The sequence below is a fragment of the Aethalodelphis obliquidens genome, unplaced genomic scaffold (assembly GCF_003676395.1).
Source record: "Aethalodelphis obliquidens isolate GAN/ISIS:26980383/991018 unplaced genomic scaffold, ASM367639v1 scaffold4, whole genome shotgun sequence".
Taxonomy (NCBI): domain Eukaryota; kingdom Metazoa; phylum Chordata; class Mammalia; order Artiodactyla; family Delphinidae; genus Aethalodelphis; species Aethalodelphis obliquidens.
This window is the reverse complement of record NW_020837948.1, coordinates 68,142,004-68,158,390: the sequence shown is the minus strand read 5'-3', so window position 1 is coordinate 68,158,390 and position 16,387 is coordinate 68,142,004. Positions and strand designations below refer to the sequence as shown.

General features: G+C 36.0%; 2 protein-coding genes across 9 annotated transcripts in view; both read left to right on the top strand.

The window, feature by feature from the left end:
- IPO11 (importin 11) overlaps positions 1 to 16,387 on the top strand; it is a 259,477-nt gene that overhangs the window by 159,600 nt on the left and 83,490 nt on the right. The window contains exon 28 of one of the 8 annotated variants that reach the window (XM_027101037.1): positions 14,451 to 15,443. The exons of the other annotated variants lie outside the window; for them this stretch is intronic. Within the exon in view, the coding sequence (XP_026956838.1) occupies positions 14,451 to 14,472 (22 nt within the window). The 3' untranslated portion in view covers positions 14,473 to 15,443. Of the gene's footprint in view, positions 1 to 14,450; positions 15,444 to 16,387 lie in introns of those variants that run through there. 8 annotated transcript variants of the gene reach the window in all.
- Positions 8,465 to 15,445, top strand: LRRC70 (leucine rich repeat containing 70). The gene is made up of 2 exons (XM_027101044.1): positions 8,465 to 12,904; positions 13,398 to 15,445. Exon 2 carries the CDS (start codon positions 13,409 to 13,411, stop codon positions 15,302 to 15,304), a length of 1,896 nt encoding a protein of 631 aa, XP_026956845.1. The 5' UTR covers positions 8,465 to 12,904; positions 13,398 to 13,408; the 3' UTR covers positions 15,305 to 15,445.

Genomic DNA, 16,387 nt, shown 5'->3' with positions numbered 1-16,387 from the left:
CCTCAGAGCATGGAGTGGAGCGTCCGAGAGATTATTTCTTTATTACCAGGAATGTTCTCTAAATACTTTGACCAATGAGGCATAAAACTGCTTTATTTTAATTACATTCCAGCTACCTGTTTGCTTTCTAATATCCTAATGTTAATGAGTAGTAGTGGAACAGTATGAGGATAAATGTGGTTTTTGTATTTGCGGGGTAACAGTCAAGTGAAGAGGACAGAAGTTAAAGAATTACAGAACTACAGAATAAAAATGATAACAGTTGACATGGATACTGTGCAGCTGCCAGATTAGGGCATTAATGCAGTACAGAAGGACTTTCCTGAAGAAATGTTTGCTGAGATATGAAGAGGAGAAATTAACTCTAGTTTGTTGAGAGAAATTAACTCTAGTTAATTGAGTTGAGAGAGAATGAGTATTCCAAAAAGGCAGAACAACCTGGGCAAAGGCTCTGTGGCTGGAGGGGTGAGGACACCTTCAGGAAACTGAAAGAAGGCCAGTGTGGCAGCCATTAGAGTGAAGAGAGTAAGAATAATAAAGCTGGAGAGCTAGGCTGAGAATAGAGCATAAATCCTAGGAAAGTAAGGCCTTCAAGGGAGAGTCAGTTTTATTCTCTGAGATGAATCAGGCAGTTACTAATTTTCATCTAGCAATACTGTTACGCATAATTTACTCATTGTAAATTTGCTGCTGCCCAACTTACCACATATTGAAAATGCTAGAATTCAGGTCTTTATGCTAGAATTCAGGTCTTTAATTTTTGATCTAGTGTTTGCTTGCATGTTTGCTGCCAGCATTCATTCTTGGCTTAGTCATTCATTTATTTGTTCAGTAAACATTACGAAATACAGGTGCCTCCATAGTAGACCCTGGGTGCTTTAAAATGTAGGATTTAATATTTTTCAGATACGGCAAGGCCAGCAGATCAGGGACAATTGCCATTGAAGGTTTTTGTTACTTACAGTTCGTTCCCAAGAGGAAGGAGCATACCACACCACAGAGAACCACATGGGGAAACACCAGAGTTGGTCAAGAGATAGAGGGAGAGGGGGAAATGTGGGCAAGAGCCTTTATTGTGGTTTCTGTGGGAAGGGATGCGAAAGCAAGGGTAAGCCGGTTTAGGACTGGCAAGTTTGAGTAATTTTAGTAGGCTACAGGATGTAGGGACTGTCATGAGTTGTCTGGTACCTGGCCCTAGGTTAGTTAGGAGAAGGGAGATAGTGGCATGGAGTGTAAGAGCTTGATAGTTGGAGTAAGAGCTGTGGATCAGTTAGTTTGTGTATGAAATATGTGCTCAAAGGCAGCCATTTTCTATCTCTCGGAATTGGCTAACCCTAAGAGGGCCAGTCTTTCCAGGTCCCATCTGTCAGAGCATCAGCACACAGAAAATAAAAAGGCATAATCAATACACTGAGTATTAATTGTCTCTTGTTCTTAGCACCATGACTAACACATAGTAGGTGCACGGTAAGTTAATTGAATGAATTTAATAAATATTTACACTGTAATTGGGTGTTATTTTTTCTCCCACTTAAATTTAACATTTTTTTCTGAACATCTAAAGAATGTTTATGCCTGAAAAATTAAGCTAATTTGATCTCTCAGTTTGTCAGTTCTAGTTGGAAGTAAAGCATACTTTTTGGTCAGTCTTTTAAAAAGTGCACTTTTTGAGGTAAATAGATCATTCTTTAATTTTGTCATATTAACACACCATAAAAAGATGTTCACATTTAGCAGCCCTTTAAGAGGGGTGTTTTTATGTATACTCTGATTTGTAGTATTGTTGCAAATTAGGAGTTCTTCGAATGGGGCTACTTTAGGCATACTTTTAATCTGTTTATTAAAGTCTATATATATATATATATATATATATATCATTTGGGTTTTCTGTAAGATCTACGGAAGTTTTTGGACAACCCATACACAGCGCGCGTGTGTGTGTATAGTTATACATGCATATATATATATTTATTTATTTAATACCTGACCAATACCCTTTGCAAAAAAAAAAGTGTGGAATGAATTTAGATGTATTACTTTGAAAAGGATGTGTCATTTAAATTTAAATTGGTCATTTGAGCATTAAATATAGTTTCATAAATTTAGAGAGGAGGGAGTGTGAGATTGTGGGATTTGGAATTGAATTTTTGTTCATACACTTGGGAAGTCACTTGGTTTCTTGGAATATCAGTTTACTGTAATGAATAATAAACAATTTATAGTGTTCTACAATGCTACAGTTAAAAAAATACATGCACAGGTTATACAAAGAGTATAGTTAAAGAAATTCCCAAGGCATTTAATAATAAACATTCAGTAAATGCTGACAATCCTTTTGCATCATTTGTTGTTTCCATGATAATTATGGTTAATTTTGGAATGAAAAGTCATCAGTGAACACATTTGTTTACACATATTATGTGCCATAATTTTTTTAAAAGATGAGAGATTATGAGACATTATTTCTAAAGTGAATTAGTTATGAATTACCTTTTGTTTTCAATAAAGTAGATTAGAGCAATGGGTAATTTCAAACAACAGATTCCTATACATTGTAGAGGTATGATTTTATAAATGGGTTTCCGTAAGTAGGTTGAAATGGCATTGGAAGTCAAGTTGCCACTGAAAAGCTATGCTGTGTATGTGTGTCAAACTCTTGTATCCCCTCTGGAGAAGAGATAGGAGAAGCCAATCTGAGAGGACTGATGGAAAGCATTTTATTCTTTACTTTTTGTGTGTACTTAATAGGCAAGATGATCAAGCCTTGGCTGAGCTATTTCAGTGTGCCATACAGTATTCTAGGTGCAGAATCAGAGTGGCAGAAGGCACCCTTATTATAATTATAATCACCCCTAAAGGTGATTATTCTGCCCTTTAAGTGAATGATCACTCCCTCCTCTTTTCCATCAAATACTTACTGAATGTCTGTGGAATGCTAAATAGTGAGATTACTGTGGGGAAAACGGACATGTCCTTGCATAGTCTAGGGCTTTTGTTTTATGATGTTTGCTCTTATTATTGCTGTTTTTTCCCCTGAAGATTTAGCTTGAACTGATTTCTAACCTAGTTAGAACCTAGTATATATCCTAGTATTATCTGATTATATACTAATTTGTGGAAAGGGGCAGTGAGGTGTCAAGGGGGAAATTGTTTAGAATATTTATTTTGCCAGAGTTGACCACACAATGAATAATCCTCCTTGGGTATATTGAATGATGACTATTTCTCTTTCTCTCATTGTTGTGTAGGGAAAATAGAAACACGTGAAAGAGTACTTTGAGGATTCAGGACCTCAGCTGTTGAGGTTCTGCTCCTCATCTCCTTGTGAATATGTTTTACTAATGGAATAGATGCTTTTAGATTTCCAAAAGAATAATCTTTGGATTATTAACGTTTTCCTTTGCATCTAACCTAATGCAATTTTCAGTAAGTATTGGTTCAAATCATTTCAGTCTAACTGGGGAAAAACCCCTCTATAATGCAGCTTTTAATCTTATTTTTTTGATTAGGCTATGCACATGTATCTTTTGGTAACAGAAGCTGGAGGGTGTAGACAAGATGGTTTAGGAAGATGGACAGTTGGTGCCATAATTGCTTGTTCACTGAGTAGTTTTGTGAAAAATAGAAGTAAATTATTAATTCCTGGGCTTAGTGATTTTTTTATTGAAGGGTTATAATCATTTATAAAACTTTCTTTTTAAAGCCGAACGTCAACTTGTTCTTCTGGCAGGTCCTTTGAAAACCCAGTGTCTCCCCCCACCCAAAAGTTCGGTAGATTTGGAAGTATTTTGAAGTGTTTCTATCCTCTCACCTTAGAATTTGAATGGAAATAGTCCATTTTGGTTTTCATTTCCAATACAAATTCACTTTACCCTTGAAACATACAGCAGAACTAAAGTGCCCCTACCTTTCTTTCTAATATCAAGCCTGGGATACTGATACAACAGACATTCAGCAATATTTTTGAAGTTTCTATCATGTGCCAGGGCACCATGCTGTGCATTCAGTTTACACATTATTATTCAGTGCAACCTGGCTTCTTAGAACAACAACTACATACGTCTTCTATCTCCTGTCCTAGTTGCTTAGGAGAGTTCCTGAATGCTTGTGACTTTGGGACTACACTCTTAATGCTCTCCTCACATCTAGGACCAGCGCCATGTCTACAAATTAGATAAGGGCTTCTGACAAACTTTTGATAATGTGGCAGTCATCTTATAGACCATGGGTAATGTTAACTAATCACCAACCATTGTATGGCATCAAGCTTCTTTTAAACAGATAACCCAAGAAAGCAATACTGTGAGTGAATAGGATTGCTTTGAAGTTTCAGGACCTTAAACTGTTTAATGAGAATAAGAGAAGATTCTGATTGAGAATGAGGTATTGATTGGGTATAGGCCCTGAAGCAAAATAGAAAAATAATCTTTACAGAGTAGCTAGTTTCAACAAGGGGATAAAAACTAAGGAATAGAAAAAGTCCTCTGACTTTTTCTATCATGAATCCTATGTACTTCTGATTTTTCCTGTGTAGGTAAATACTTTCATAGCTTGAGGAGCATCTTACTTTTTGGGATTCTTTTCTTTGGGCTTCTGCTTTTACTCTGAGTCTCAGAGAGAAAAAGACACAGTGTGATGGAGAGGAAAGCTAAATTTAGCTTGAGACGCATGCTCTACCTACTATTTGTGTGACATTGGACCACTTATTCCTCTCTGGGCCTCAGTTTTCTCATATTTCAACAGTGAGGCATTTGAACTAGTACCTGTGGGTCATTATTAGGATAAATTGGAGAATGTATATTTAATGCCTATTAAAGTGTAATGCATATGATTGCTCAATCAATTGTTATCAAACAGGTCTGGCTGCTCACCACTCAAAAATCAATACTCAAGAGGCAAGTGTTGGTAGAAATAGAAAACATTGCTTTTAACCGGAAAGCTGGCAATCTGGGGGGAAGGCGGCCTTGTGTCCCCAAACCAACTCTGAAGTTTCTGCTTGGCCATGAAAGGGTTTTTTTGGTTTTTTTTTGTTTTTTTTGCGGTATGCAGGCCTCTCACTGTTGTGGCCTCTCCCGTTGAGGAGCACAGGCTCCAGAACGCGCACTGGCCCAGCCGCTCTGCGGCATGTGGGATCTTCCCAGACCGGGGCACGAACCCATGTCCCCTGCATCGGCAGGTGGACTCTCAACCACTGCGCCACCAGGGAAGCCCGCCATGAAAGTTTTTAAAGAAAAAAAGGGGAGGTAATCTCAGTTCATCATTGAGATTCGGAGTCAGAGTCATCACCATCTTTCCCTGCTTGCCAGCTTGTCGGCTTCTTGTGATCTCTCTTTAGATGCTACCTTGTTCACAGTTTGCTCATAAGATTACTGAAGGGGAAGCTGGGAAAGAGATCTGGTCATCTGTTAATTATTTATTCTTCATTTCTACTTCTTTGATCTATGGAAAGAACCAACAGGTTAGGCAGGGTATTGTGTGATCGAAAGATTTGAAAGCTGTGCTAGGGCTGGAGATGAGTAGAGCATGGGAGTGCCTGGTTTAAGGTTAGTGACAATATAGCTTGCTAAAGTGACAAAAGGGGCCTCCTGTAGAGAGCACTTTCCTGCCAAAAGCTGCTTACAAAATGATTGTTACTCTATCAATCATTGCTACTATCTATCAAGTAACGCTGCTACCACTATTTTTTTTTTAACATCTTTATTGGGGTATAATTGCTTTACAATGGTGTGTTAGTTTCTGCTTTATAACAAAGTGAATCAGTTATACATATACATATGTTCCCATATGTCTTCCCTCTTGCGTCTCCCTTCCTCCCACCCTCCCTCCCTATCCCACCCCTCCAGGCTGTCACAAAGCACTGAGCCAATATCCCTGTGCCATGCGGCTGCTTCCCACTAGCTATCTACCTTACGTTTGTTAGTGTGTATATGTCCATGACTCTCTCTTGCCCTGTCACAGCTCACTCTTCCCCCTCCCCATATCCTCAAGTCCGTTCTGCAGTAGGTCTGCGTCTTTATTCCTGTCTTACCCCTAGGTTCTTCATGACATGCTACCACTATTAATGTTACTACATCAGTCATTTTGACCAAGTGTGTGAAGGTACCATCTTAGGCTTTCCCTCATTTACTCTGAGTCCTTCCCCCATTCAGTCTGTCCAAATGTGACCAATGCCACCATTTGAGGAAAGACTCTTATCTCCCTGCAGCTGTTTCATGCACATCCCTTGGGCACACGTGCGAGCACTTACTCATTATTCTTTTCATTATTGTTGTTGCCTCCATTTCATTTTTCAGGAATTGACAGATATTTCAACCCAGAAAGAAGCTTTTGTTGACTACTCTTTACAAAGTGGTTGTATAGAGTTGACCCTTAGTTTGTATTTGCTACTCTTAACATTCCTCAGTGATGGCCCTTAAACGCCCTTATCTATTATAGACCAGAGAAAAATGTTTGGAATTCAGTCTGTAGGTTGAAGGGAAACTGGAGAAAGAGGGTAGAGGGTAGAGTTTGAGGTAGTTAAAGGTACAGTTTTATTGGCTCACGGTATCATTTGCTCTCCTTTGATATTTCTTTATTTATCTCTCAGTTTTTCATTTGTCAAAACTCTTTCCAATTTCTGTGTCTAAAAGTGATTTCTGCCTCCTTGAATTTTTTTTGACTGAATCATGCATCTTTTATCTTGGATTACTTGTCTATTTCTACTTTCTGTATTTTACCTCCTGGGCGTTTTAGAAGTTAGGCCCATGTGTTGAGATATAGTGAAGGGCTGAAAGGTCCAGGCTCTGGAGCCACACTGGGTAGATGTGAATTCTCGCTCTTAAAATTAATTGCGTGACCTTGAGCAAAGTACTTAACCTATCCCTGTCTCTTTGCTTATCTATAAAATGGAACTAAACTGTTGCATTATTTTGTATGTTGAGTGAGCTAATACGTTTAAAATACTTAGAGCAATGCCTGGGAAGTAGTATATGCTCAGTAAATAAATGTTGCCTGTGATGATGATAATGTTGTACACATTTTTCTCCCTCTGTTTAACACTAAACATAGGATACTTGCTTACAGAATACCTTACATGGTCAGGAAGGGTATTGTTAAAATGAGTATCTCAGTTGAACATTTATTCTCTCTCAGGGCATCTTGAGCTGCTTGAGATCAGGGACCAGGATTTTGTTTATCTTTAGTATCCTTATAGTCTAGCACAATGCCTGGCACATAGTAGGTTCTCAGTAATGTTATTGAATTGGATATATTTGATGGAGGTGAGATAACCAATGTAACTATGCCCCTCTCAGTCTTGGATACTTCTGAACACCCAGTTACTCTTGTCAGAAACTTCCCACATTTAATCCATCACCAAAGCTGTTAACTAGACCTGTAAATGTATCTCAGATCCATAGCCTCCATTTCCACTTCCACCATCTTTATATAAGCTATCTTATTCTTCTTCCTGGACTACTGCTTCAGTCTCCTAAACTGATCTTATATCTCCTGCAAGTCGTATTTCACAAAGAAGAAGACAGAACCATTTTTTTAAAAGCAAAAATATTCTTTTCCCTCTCCTACTTGAGAACTCTTCAGTGGCTTCCATGGAGTAACTTGTCCTACGGGGTCTGCCAAAATTTTGGCTTACTTCTTGAGTCTTACCCTATTCAGTCATTCTGCACCAGTCTTGCTGGCTAGTCTCTCTGTGTTTGGACTGTGCTTGACAAATTCTGTAAATTGGCATGCTTTTCAGTACCTTCAAAGCACTCTCTCTTTTTTTTATTGAACTATAGTTAATTTACAATATTGTGTTAGTTTCAGGTGTACAGCTTCAAATTCTTTTCCATTATAGGTTATTACAAGATATTGACTATAGTTCCCTGTGCTATTCAGTAAATTCTTGTTATTTATCTATTTTACATATACTGGTGTATCTATTTAATCCCATACTCCTAATTTATCCCTCAGCCCCCCTCTTTCCCCTTTGATATTCATAAGCTTATTTTCTGTGTCTTTGAGACTGTTTGTTTTGTAAATAAGTTCATTTTTATCATTTTTTAGATTCTACATATAAGTGATATCTTTATAATATTTGTCTTTTCTCTGTCAGACTTACTTCACTTAGTATAATCTCTGGGTCCATCCATGTTGCTGCAAATGGTAATATTTCATTCTTTTTTACGTCTGAGTAATATTCCGGTGTGTGTGTGTGTGTGTGTGTGTGTGTGTGTGTGTGTGTGTGTACACACACATACCCCACATCTTCTTTATCCATTCATCTGTTGATGTACACTTAGATTGCTTCCATGTCTTGGCTACTGTGAATAGTACTGTTATGAACATTGGGGTGCATGTATCTTTTCAAATTAGAGTTTTCATCTTTTCCCAGGAGTGGGATTGCTGAATCATATGGTAGCTCTATTTTTAGTTTTCTAAGGAACATCCGTACTGTTCTCAACAGTGGCTGCACCAATATACATTCCCACCAGCAGTGTAGGAGGGTTCCCTGTTCTCCATTCAAAGTACTCTTTGTTTTTCCTTTGTAAAACTGGTCATGATTGTAAATCAAACAAGTGTTTGTCTAGCAGTTTTTTATATGTATTTTGTTTTTTACCCACAAATATTTGTATTTGAAAATAAAAGGACTTAAAAACTGTTATTTATTAATTTACATAGAATAAATTTGACTTTTTTGGGGGTATACACTACTGTAAATTTTCACACATGTAGATTTGTGAAAACATCACCACAGTTAGAATACAAGGAATAATTTTATCACCTGAGGAAACTCCCTTCTGCTATATGCTTTAGGAAAGTCATCTTCCCCTTGACCCTTAACTCCTGGCAACCACTGATCTGTTCTCTTTCACTATAATTTTTTCTTTTTGAGAATGTCATATAAATGGAATCAGGCAGTATATATCCTTTTGAAGCATAATGTCTTTTAAATCCATCCAAGCTATTGTGTATGTTATTAGAATGTTCTTATTTTATTGCTGAGTAGTATTCCATTGTATGGATGTACCACTTCAGCCATTGAAGGACATTTGGGTATCTAGCACATTTTTTTTGGGCCACACTGTGGGGCATGTAGTTCCCTGACCAGAAATTGAACCTGCACCCCCTGCATTGGAAGGTGGAGTCTTAACCACTGGACCACGAGAGAAGTCCCTCTAGTACATTTTAATGACTTTCTCAGTAAGTTCCATGAGCATGACAGCCTGGACTTGTTAGCATGTGTCCTCTCTCTCTCTTTCCGTATCTTATTCTCTCTGTCTCTATGTGTGTGTATACAGACATTACACACATGCACCAACACACACACACCAACCATACATGGTGCTTTATTTTTGAACCATTTGTGTAAATTGCATCAATCATGGCCTTTTACTCCTAAATACTTCAGCTTTTAGTCGTCATGTCTTTGTAGTCTCTTTTACACTGTAATGTCATTTCCTGAGTCTTTCTCACTTACAACTAACATTTTTGAAAAATACAGTTCTACTCTGTCTCCTTCTCTCCCTTTCTTTCTCCCTTACTCTCTCCCAGAATGTTCCTCATTTGGGGTTTGTCTCATATTTCCTCATGGTTAGATCCAAGTTAATCATCCCTGGTTGGAATATTACATAAGCAATGTGTCCTTCTTGAAATATCGCATCTAGCAGTATGTGGTGTCTACCTGCTTCTCATTAATCATGTCAATTCTGGTCAAGGTGTTGTCCGATTTCTCCGCTGTATGATACTTTTTTTTTGTTTTTCCTGGCAACTGTTAAGCAATCTGTATTGAGTTACTGCTCCTCATTAAAATTTTCCCCTACATTGAGCAAAATGATAATATTTTTATTGTTACTGGACTAATTTTTATTGTAAACCCCATTTCAAGTTTTCATTCTTTTGATTTTAGGATCTATAAGTAATTTTTAAGATCCATAATAAGGTCAGTAACTGCTATTGTAAACCATTCTTTAGATGTAAACCCATCTTGATTGGTTTATACATAGACGCTATATGTCTAAGTAATGTAGATGGCATATATGTAAAAGATGGTAATAGAACAGTTTTCCTCTTATTTTTGTATTTTTGTACTTGTGATGGAATTGCTGAATGGAAAGGAAATAGATATGTGTTGAAACTTAAGGCATGAGATTATTTAAAGATAGAGGTAGTACAAAAGAAGGTTTAGCAATAAGAATGAGAGAGAAATAATTTAGTGAGCCAATCTCCTGGAAAGAAGAGGGAGGATGCCTACTTAGGAGGCTTAGTGTTCAGAAATAGTTCTATTGAATATTAGTAGGAATGAGAAAAGGGATACGAGGAATCATTTTGATGTATTATTCCAGAGCAAATTCAAAATGTCACAATTCAGTTGGGGAGAATTATTGTGCATTGGAGATATATGAAGATTTTATTAAACATGTTATAGAACTTAAAGCTCATGAGAGGATTTAAAATTATCTAAATAATACAGATTACTGTGAAATGCAAGTATTTAAAGCACAGGGAAATGTACACTCCGGTAAGTGCAGTGGGAAGCTGGGAAACTTGAGTTCTTATCTAAACCTTGAGTGGGCAATTTTGCCACTAATTAGTGATGTGCTCATAGCAAGAAAGATGCAGAGGTCTCTGGATTCTTTCCCTGCATCAACTTTTTTCATGTTTTGATTTCTGCGGTCTTCTTTAGTAGTGATCACTTGTGTCTAAGAGCAGCACCTCCTAGATGAACAGATATTTACTTCAAGATCTAGTAAGAATAAATATTTTTGTCTGCTTTGGATATTTCTAGAACAGAGGACAAAATTAATTAATGAATGTTCTGATCTTGTTACCTTGTAGTTTACCCTCTTTAAATTTTATTTTGATTTCAATGGACCAATTTCTCTGACTTTTTCTAGACTGTAGGAGAGTAAAAAGTTTTCCTTGACTCTCTTAGGGTCCCTAGCTGGGTCTGAAAATTAAACTGAGAAAGACAAGACAACAGGATTAAAGCATACAAATTTAATGTACATTTTACATGTCATGGGAGTCTTCATAAGGAAATGAAGACTCAAAGAAACTGTTAAACCTGTGTTTGATGTAGAATGGCAAGTCATGGAAAGATATGATAGGGAAAAGTGTATGAGGTAAGTATAATAAACCAGGGGAAATTTTACAAGTCCCATTTGTTTGGATTCTTCTGAGTCCTCTTGTCTTTGGAGATAAGGATTCCTCCCATTATAGGGAGGGCAGTTCTCACTTGCGGGTTTAATGACTTCTTTCAGGGGACAAGGGCAGGGAGTATGGGGGTGTGGCTGGGGGTGGGAGAGGTCAGAGAGAGAACTTCCTGCTCATGCTGTATGCTCAGACTCTTTCAGCTTAAAGTATTCAGTATGCCAAGGTGTATATTTTGGGGTATCGTGTCCTGAACCCCATCATAATTCTTTAAGTTGTATGACACAGTTGAAAAAAATCTGTGAGACGTATCTCATTATGATTTGTATGTTATTGAAAATATGAAACAAAATGAACTTGAAAAACCTAGCTCTTGTTCCATCTTTACCTCTAATTTATGTCATTTCTCTGTCATTTGGTTTTTTGGTTGTTGTTTTCTAATTTCTGTGTTTATAAAATAGCAGTAACAATAACCAGCCACAAAGGATAGCTGTGAGATTTGTAAGTCATTTTGATAAAGATCTGTTATCTAGTATGCACCTCTGATTTTTTATTGTAATTGAAAGAAAGTGCTGGGTATTATACAAAATATTAATATGGAAATAATTTATATTATTATCTGAAGTAGTTGTCTTGATGTGAAATAAAGCTGCTTTAATATCAAAAGGGAGTTATAGTATACAGTTATATATATTATTACTGATATTTTAAGTGCACTGTCAGGGTATTAGTAATATTAATAAATGTCAGAATTAGAAAGTCTAAGCAGTCAGGTTTTTGGAAAATTAATGACTAAACAATGTATAATATATAGTTTATAGTCAACTCTTTAAATCCTTACTTTAAAATATTACATTATGCACAGATACATTTTTATTGTAAAAAATTCGGGTTAATTCAGATGTATATATGGTCAAAAGTCATTAAAGGGCTTCTTTCACTCTCCTCAACTTTTCTTGTCAAAGATAACCTTTGTCAGTAACTTGGTATGCAACCTGATATCAGTCTATAACTCAAGGCATATACCTTAATATATTAAGGTACTAATTGGTCGTATTCAATACTTTATATGCACCAATTTTTTTTAATTAAAAAAGAACAACACAGAAGAACAGCATCTGTCAAGTTCATTGTCCTAAATTACTTGTTTTTGCTACTTGTTTTTTTTTTTTAAGGAATAAAGCAAAATTGAAGTCGCTACTGTATATTCAAAACAATACAAATATAAATATTCTATGCATTTAAAAAATTCACAAAAGTTACATTACTCTTGGGCTTCCCTGGTGGCGCAGTGGTTGAGAGTCTGCCTGCTTACTTCAACTTGCTTTTTCCATTCGATAGCTATTTGTTGTTGATGTATACAGAGTTTGTTCGTTCTGAATATTTAAAATTTTCATGTTTAAAAAATACTTACTTTTAAAATGAAATATTTAGGTTTGTGCGTTAGGAAAACTCAAGTTAACTGCATTCTGAAAAAATAAGTTCCTGAGATTTCCTTTTAACAATACTTTTGAAACACAGATAACATTACTTCCTGTCTCTCAGTTTCCTGTATCCATGGCAACCTCTGTTTTACACACTGAGTGTGGAGGAACCAATGTGAAGAGTGGTGTTTCCTGAGCAAATTGTGACTTAAAAAAAAAAAAGAGGTGGAGGGGTGGAGGTCAACAGTGCCACAAAAGAAATGGAGTTTAGAAATGTCGCTCTTCAGATATAGAAAGAAAACCTTTACTTGAATCAGCTGAGTGTTAATAATATGAATTTCCTGTTCTTGGTAAGATTATTTATTTAAATATGAACTTTTAGCTGAAACAAAAAATAATTTGGTTTGTAAAAACCTGTAGTTTAAAGAGAGTTTAATTGTTCTGTAATGAATGTGTATAATTCCTAAATTATAATGTTGTTTAATTGATATTAGACTTTAAGTTGATAAAGGGGCATATTATATCCAAAGATCTTTATCCCTGCATCATCATTTGTCACTTTAGTTATAGTCAGTTGTAATATTTAAGTTAGCAAACATTTTATTTTGCAGTTCATTAAATTTGAATTATCATTTTGTCAAACAGTGGGTTAATGGCCTGGAGGTGCTAATAATTCTAGAACGTATTTCAGCCTTACTGTTTTATGCTATCACCATAGTATGATTCATGATACTTAGTATTGTGGCTGATCCTAATAAAATAAAATATAGAATTTCTAGTATTATAAAACTTTCATTTAAAGAACTTTTTGATGATTTAAAGTTTTACCTTTTCTTTTTATAGCCAATTTTGATATGAACAGAAAAACCAAGAACAGGGCTATGTGTGGAGTACGTTTTTCTCTGCCTTGCCTACGACTGTTTCTACTTGTTACCTGTTATCTTGTGTTATTATTCCATAAAGAGATACTTGGATGTTCGTCTGTTTGCCAGCTCTGCACTGGGAAACAAATTAACTGCCGTAACTTAGGCCTTTCAAGCATTCCTAAGAATTTTCCTGAAAGTACAGTTTTTCTATATCTGACTGGAAATAATATATCTCATATAAATGAAAGTGAATTAATTGGACTTCATTCTCTTGTAGCATTGTATTTAGATAATTCTAGCATTGTGTATGTGTATCCAAAAGCTTTTGTTCATTTGAGGCAGCTATATTTTCTATATCTGAATAATAATTTTATAAAACGCTTGGATCCTGGAATATTTGAGGGACTTTCCAATCTTCGTAATTTATATTTACAGTCTAATCAAGTATCTTTTGTTCCAAGAGGAGTATTTCATGATCTAGTTTCAGTTCAGTACTTAAATCTACAAAGAAATCGCCTCACTGTCCTCGGGAGTGGTACGTTTGTTGGTATGATTGCTCTTCGGATACTTGATTTATCAAACAATAAAATTTTGAGGATATCAGACTCAGGCTTTCAACACCTTGGAAACCTGGATTGTTTGTATCTAGAAGGTAATAATTTAACAAAAGTACCATCAAATGCTTTTGAAGTTCTTAAGAATCTTAAAAGACTTTCTTTGTCTCATAACCATATTGAAGAAATACAGCCCTTTGCATTTAAAGGACTTGTCAGTTTGGAGTATCTCCTCCTGAAAAATTCAAGAATTAAAAATGTTACTAGGGATGGGTTTAGTGGAATTAGTAATCTTAAACATTTGATCTTAAGTCATAATGATTTAGAAAATTTAAATTCTGACACATTTAGCTTGTTAAAGAATTTAATTTATCTTAAGTTAGATAGAAACAGAATAATCAGCATTGATAATGATACATTTGAAAACATGGGAGCATCTTTGAAGATTCTTAACCTGTCATTTAATAATCTTACAGACTTACATCCAAGGGTCCTTAAGCCATTGTCTTCATTGACTCATCTTCAGGCAAATTCTAATCCTTGGGAATGTAACTGCAAACTATTGGGTCTTCGCGACTGGTTAGCATCTTCAGCCATTACTCTAAACATCTATTGTCAGAATCCCCCATCCATGCGTGGCAGAGCATTGCATTATATTAAATGGACTGACTTTACAAATTGTGTTACATCTTCAACAAATGTATCCAGAGCTTGGGCTATAAAATCTCTTCATATTCATCACAAGACCACTGCATTAATGATGGCCTGGCATAAAATAACCACAAATGGGAAACATTTGGAAAACACTGAGAGTGTTACTTTCTGGGAACGAATTCGTACTTCACCTGCCAGTAGATTTTTTCAAGAGAATACCTTTGGTAATCCATTAGAGACTACTGCAGTGTTACCTGTGCAAATACAGCTTACTTCTCCTGTTAACTTGAACTTGGAAAAAAACAGTGCTCTACCGATTGATGCTGCTTCGGTGTCAGGGAAAACATCTGTAATTTGTACACAAGAAGTTGAAAAGTTGAATGAGGCTTTTGACATTTTGCTAGCTTTTTTTATTTTAGCTTGTGTTGTAATCGTTTTTTTGATCTACAAAGTTGTTCAGTTTAAACAAAAACTAAAGGCACCAGAAAACTCAGGGGAAAATAGACTTGAATACTACAGCTTTTATCAGTCAGCAAGGTATAATGTAACAGCTTCAATCTGTAACACTTCCCCAAATTCTCTAGAATGCCCTGGTTTGGAGCAGATTCGACTTCATAAACAAATTGTTCCTGAAAGTGAGGCACAGGTCATTCTCTTTGAACATTCTGCGTTATAATTCAACTGAATATTGACTATAAGAAAACCTCAGTGTCATGGACATGAATAAAACTGAAGCATCCTTATAGAATTATAGACTTTATTTGGATATATAATGAATTATATGAGCTTAGCATTAATAAATATGTTTTTAATAATTTGTGAATACTGTATTCATTCAGCAAATATTTTCTTTGATAATCACTGTATTAAGTAATTAATAATAACTAATGTTTCTGTGTACCAAGCACTATGCTAAATACTTCATATATAACATTTAATCCTTAAAAAGCCTTATAAGGTAGTACTATCTACATTTTACAAGTAGGGAAATTTAGGCAGAGTGAGTTTAAGAAACTGTCTCAAATTCTCACAGCTTGTGACACTTTTTAGGTCTGTCTGATTCCAGAGCCCATGCTTTTAATTTTATACTATACTGCTGCCTGGGTGCTAGGGTTATAATTGTGAATAGCATGGACATGGTTCCTATTCTCAGTAGAGCTTGAAATGTAGAGGAGGGCACACATGGTTATTGTACAGTATGATAAATACTGCACTTGAAGGTACTCTCTTGTATAACATATGTGGAGGTGAGAGATAGCTTTATGAGAAAAGTGACATTGAAACTGGATTGCAAAGGCTAAGTAGAAATTAGCCCAGTGAAAGAGAGCTGAGTAGTAGGTAGAGGGTTGAAGAAATAGAATACTGCTTTTCAGGAACTAAAATTCAGTCCAACTGGAGTTGTGAGTGGTATATTATGAGATTTGCAGCTAGAGAGAGAAATCAGACGATGAAGGATGTTGTAATTTCATGTTTTTCCCTAGGGCAGCAGGGAGCCATGGAAGGATTTTAAGCATTGTTAAGGGAACCTAATGCTGCTGTTTGGCTACACATTCAGGGATTCTTTTTTTTTTTTTTTTTAAATCAATAAATAAATTTATTTATTTATTTATTTATGGCTGCACTGGGTCTTCATTGCTGCATGCGGGCTTTCTCTAGTTGTGGTGAGCAGGGGCTACTCTTCATTGTGGTGCGCAGGCTTCTCATTCCAGTGGCTTCTCTTGTTGCAGAGCACAGGCTCTAGGCACGTGGGCTTCAGTAG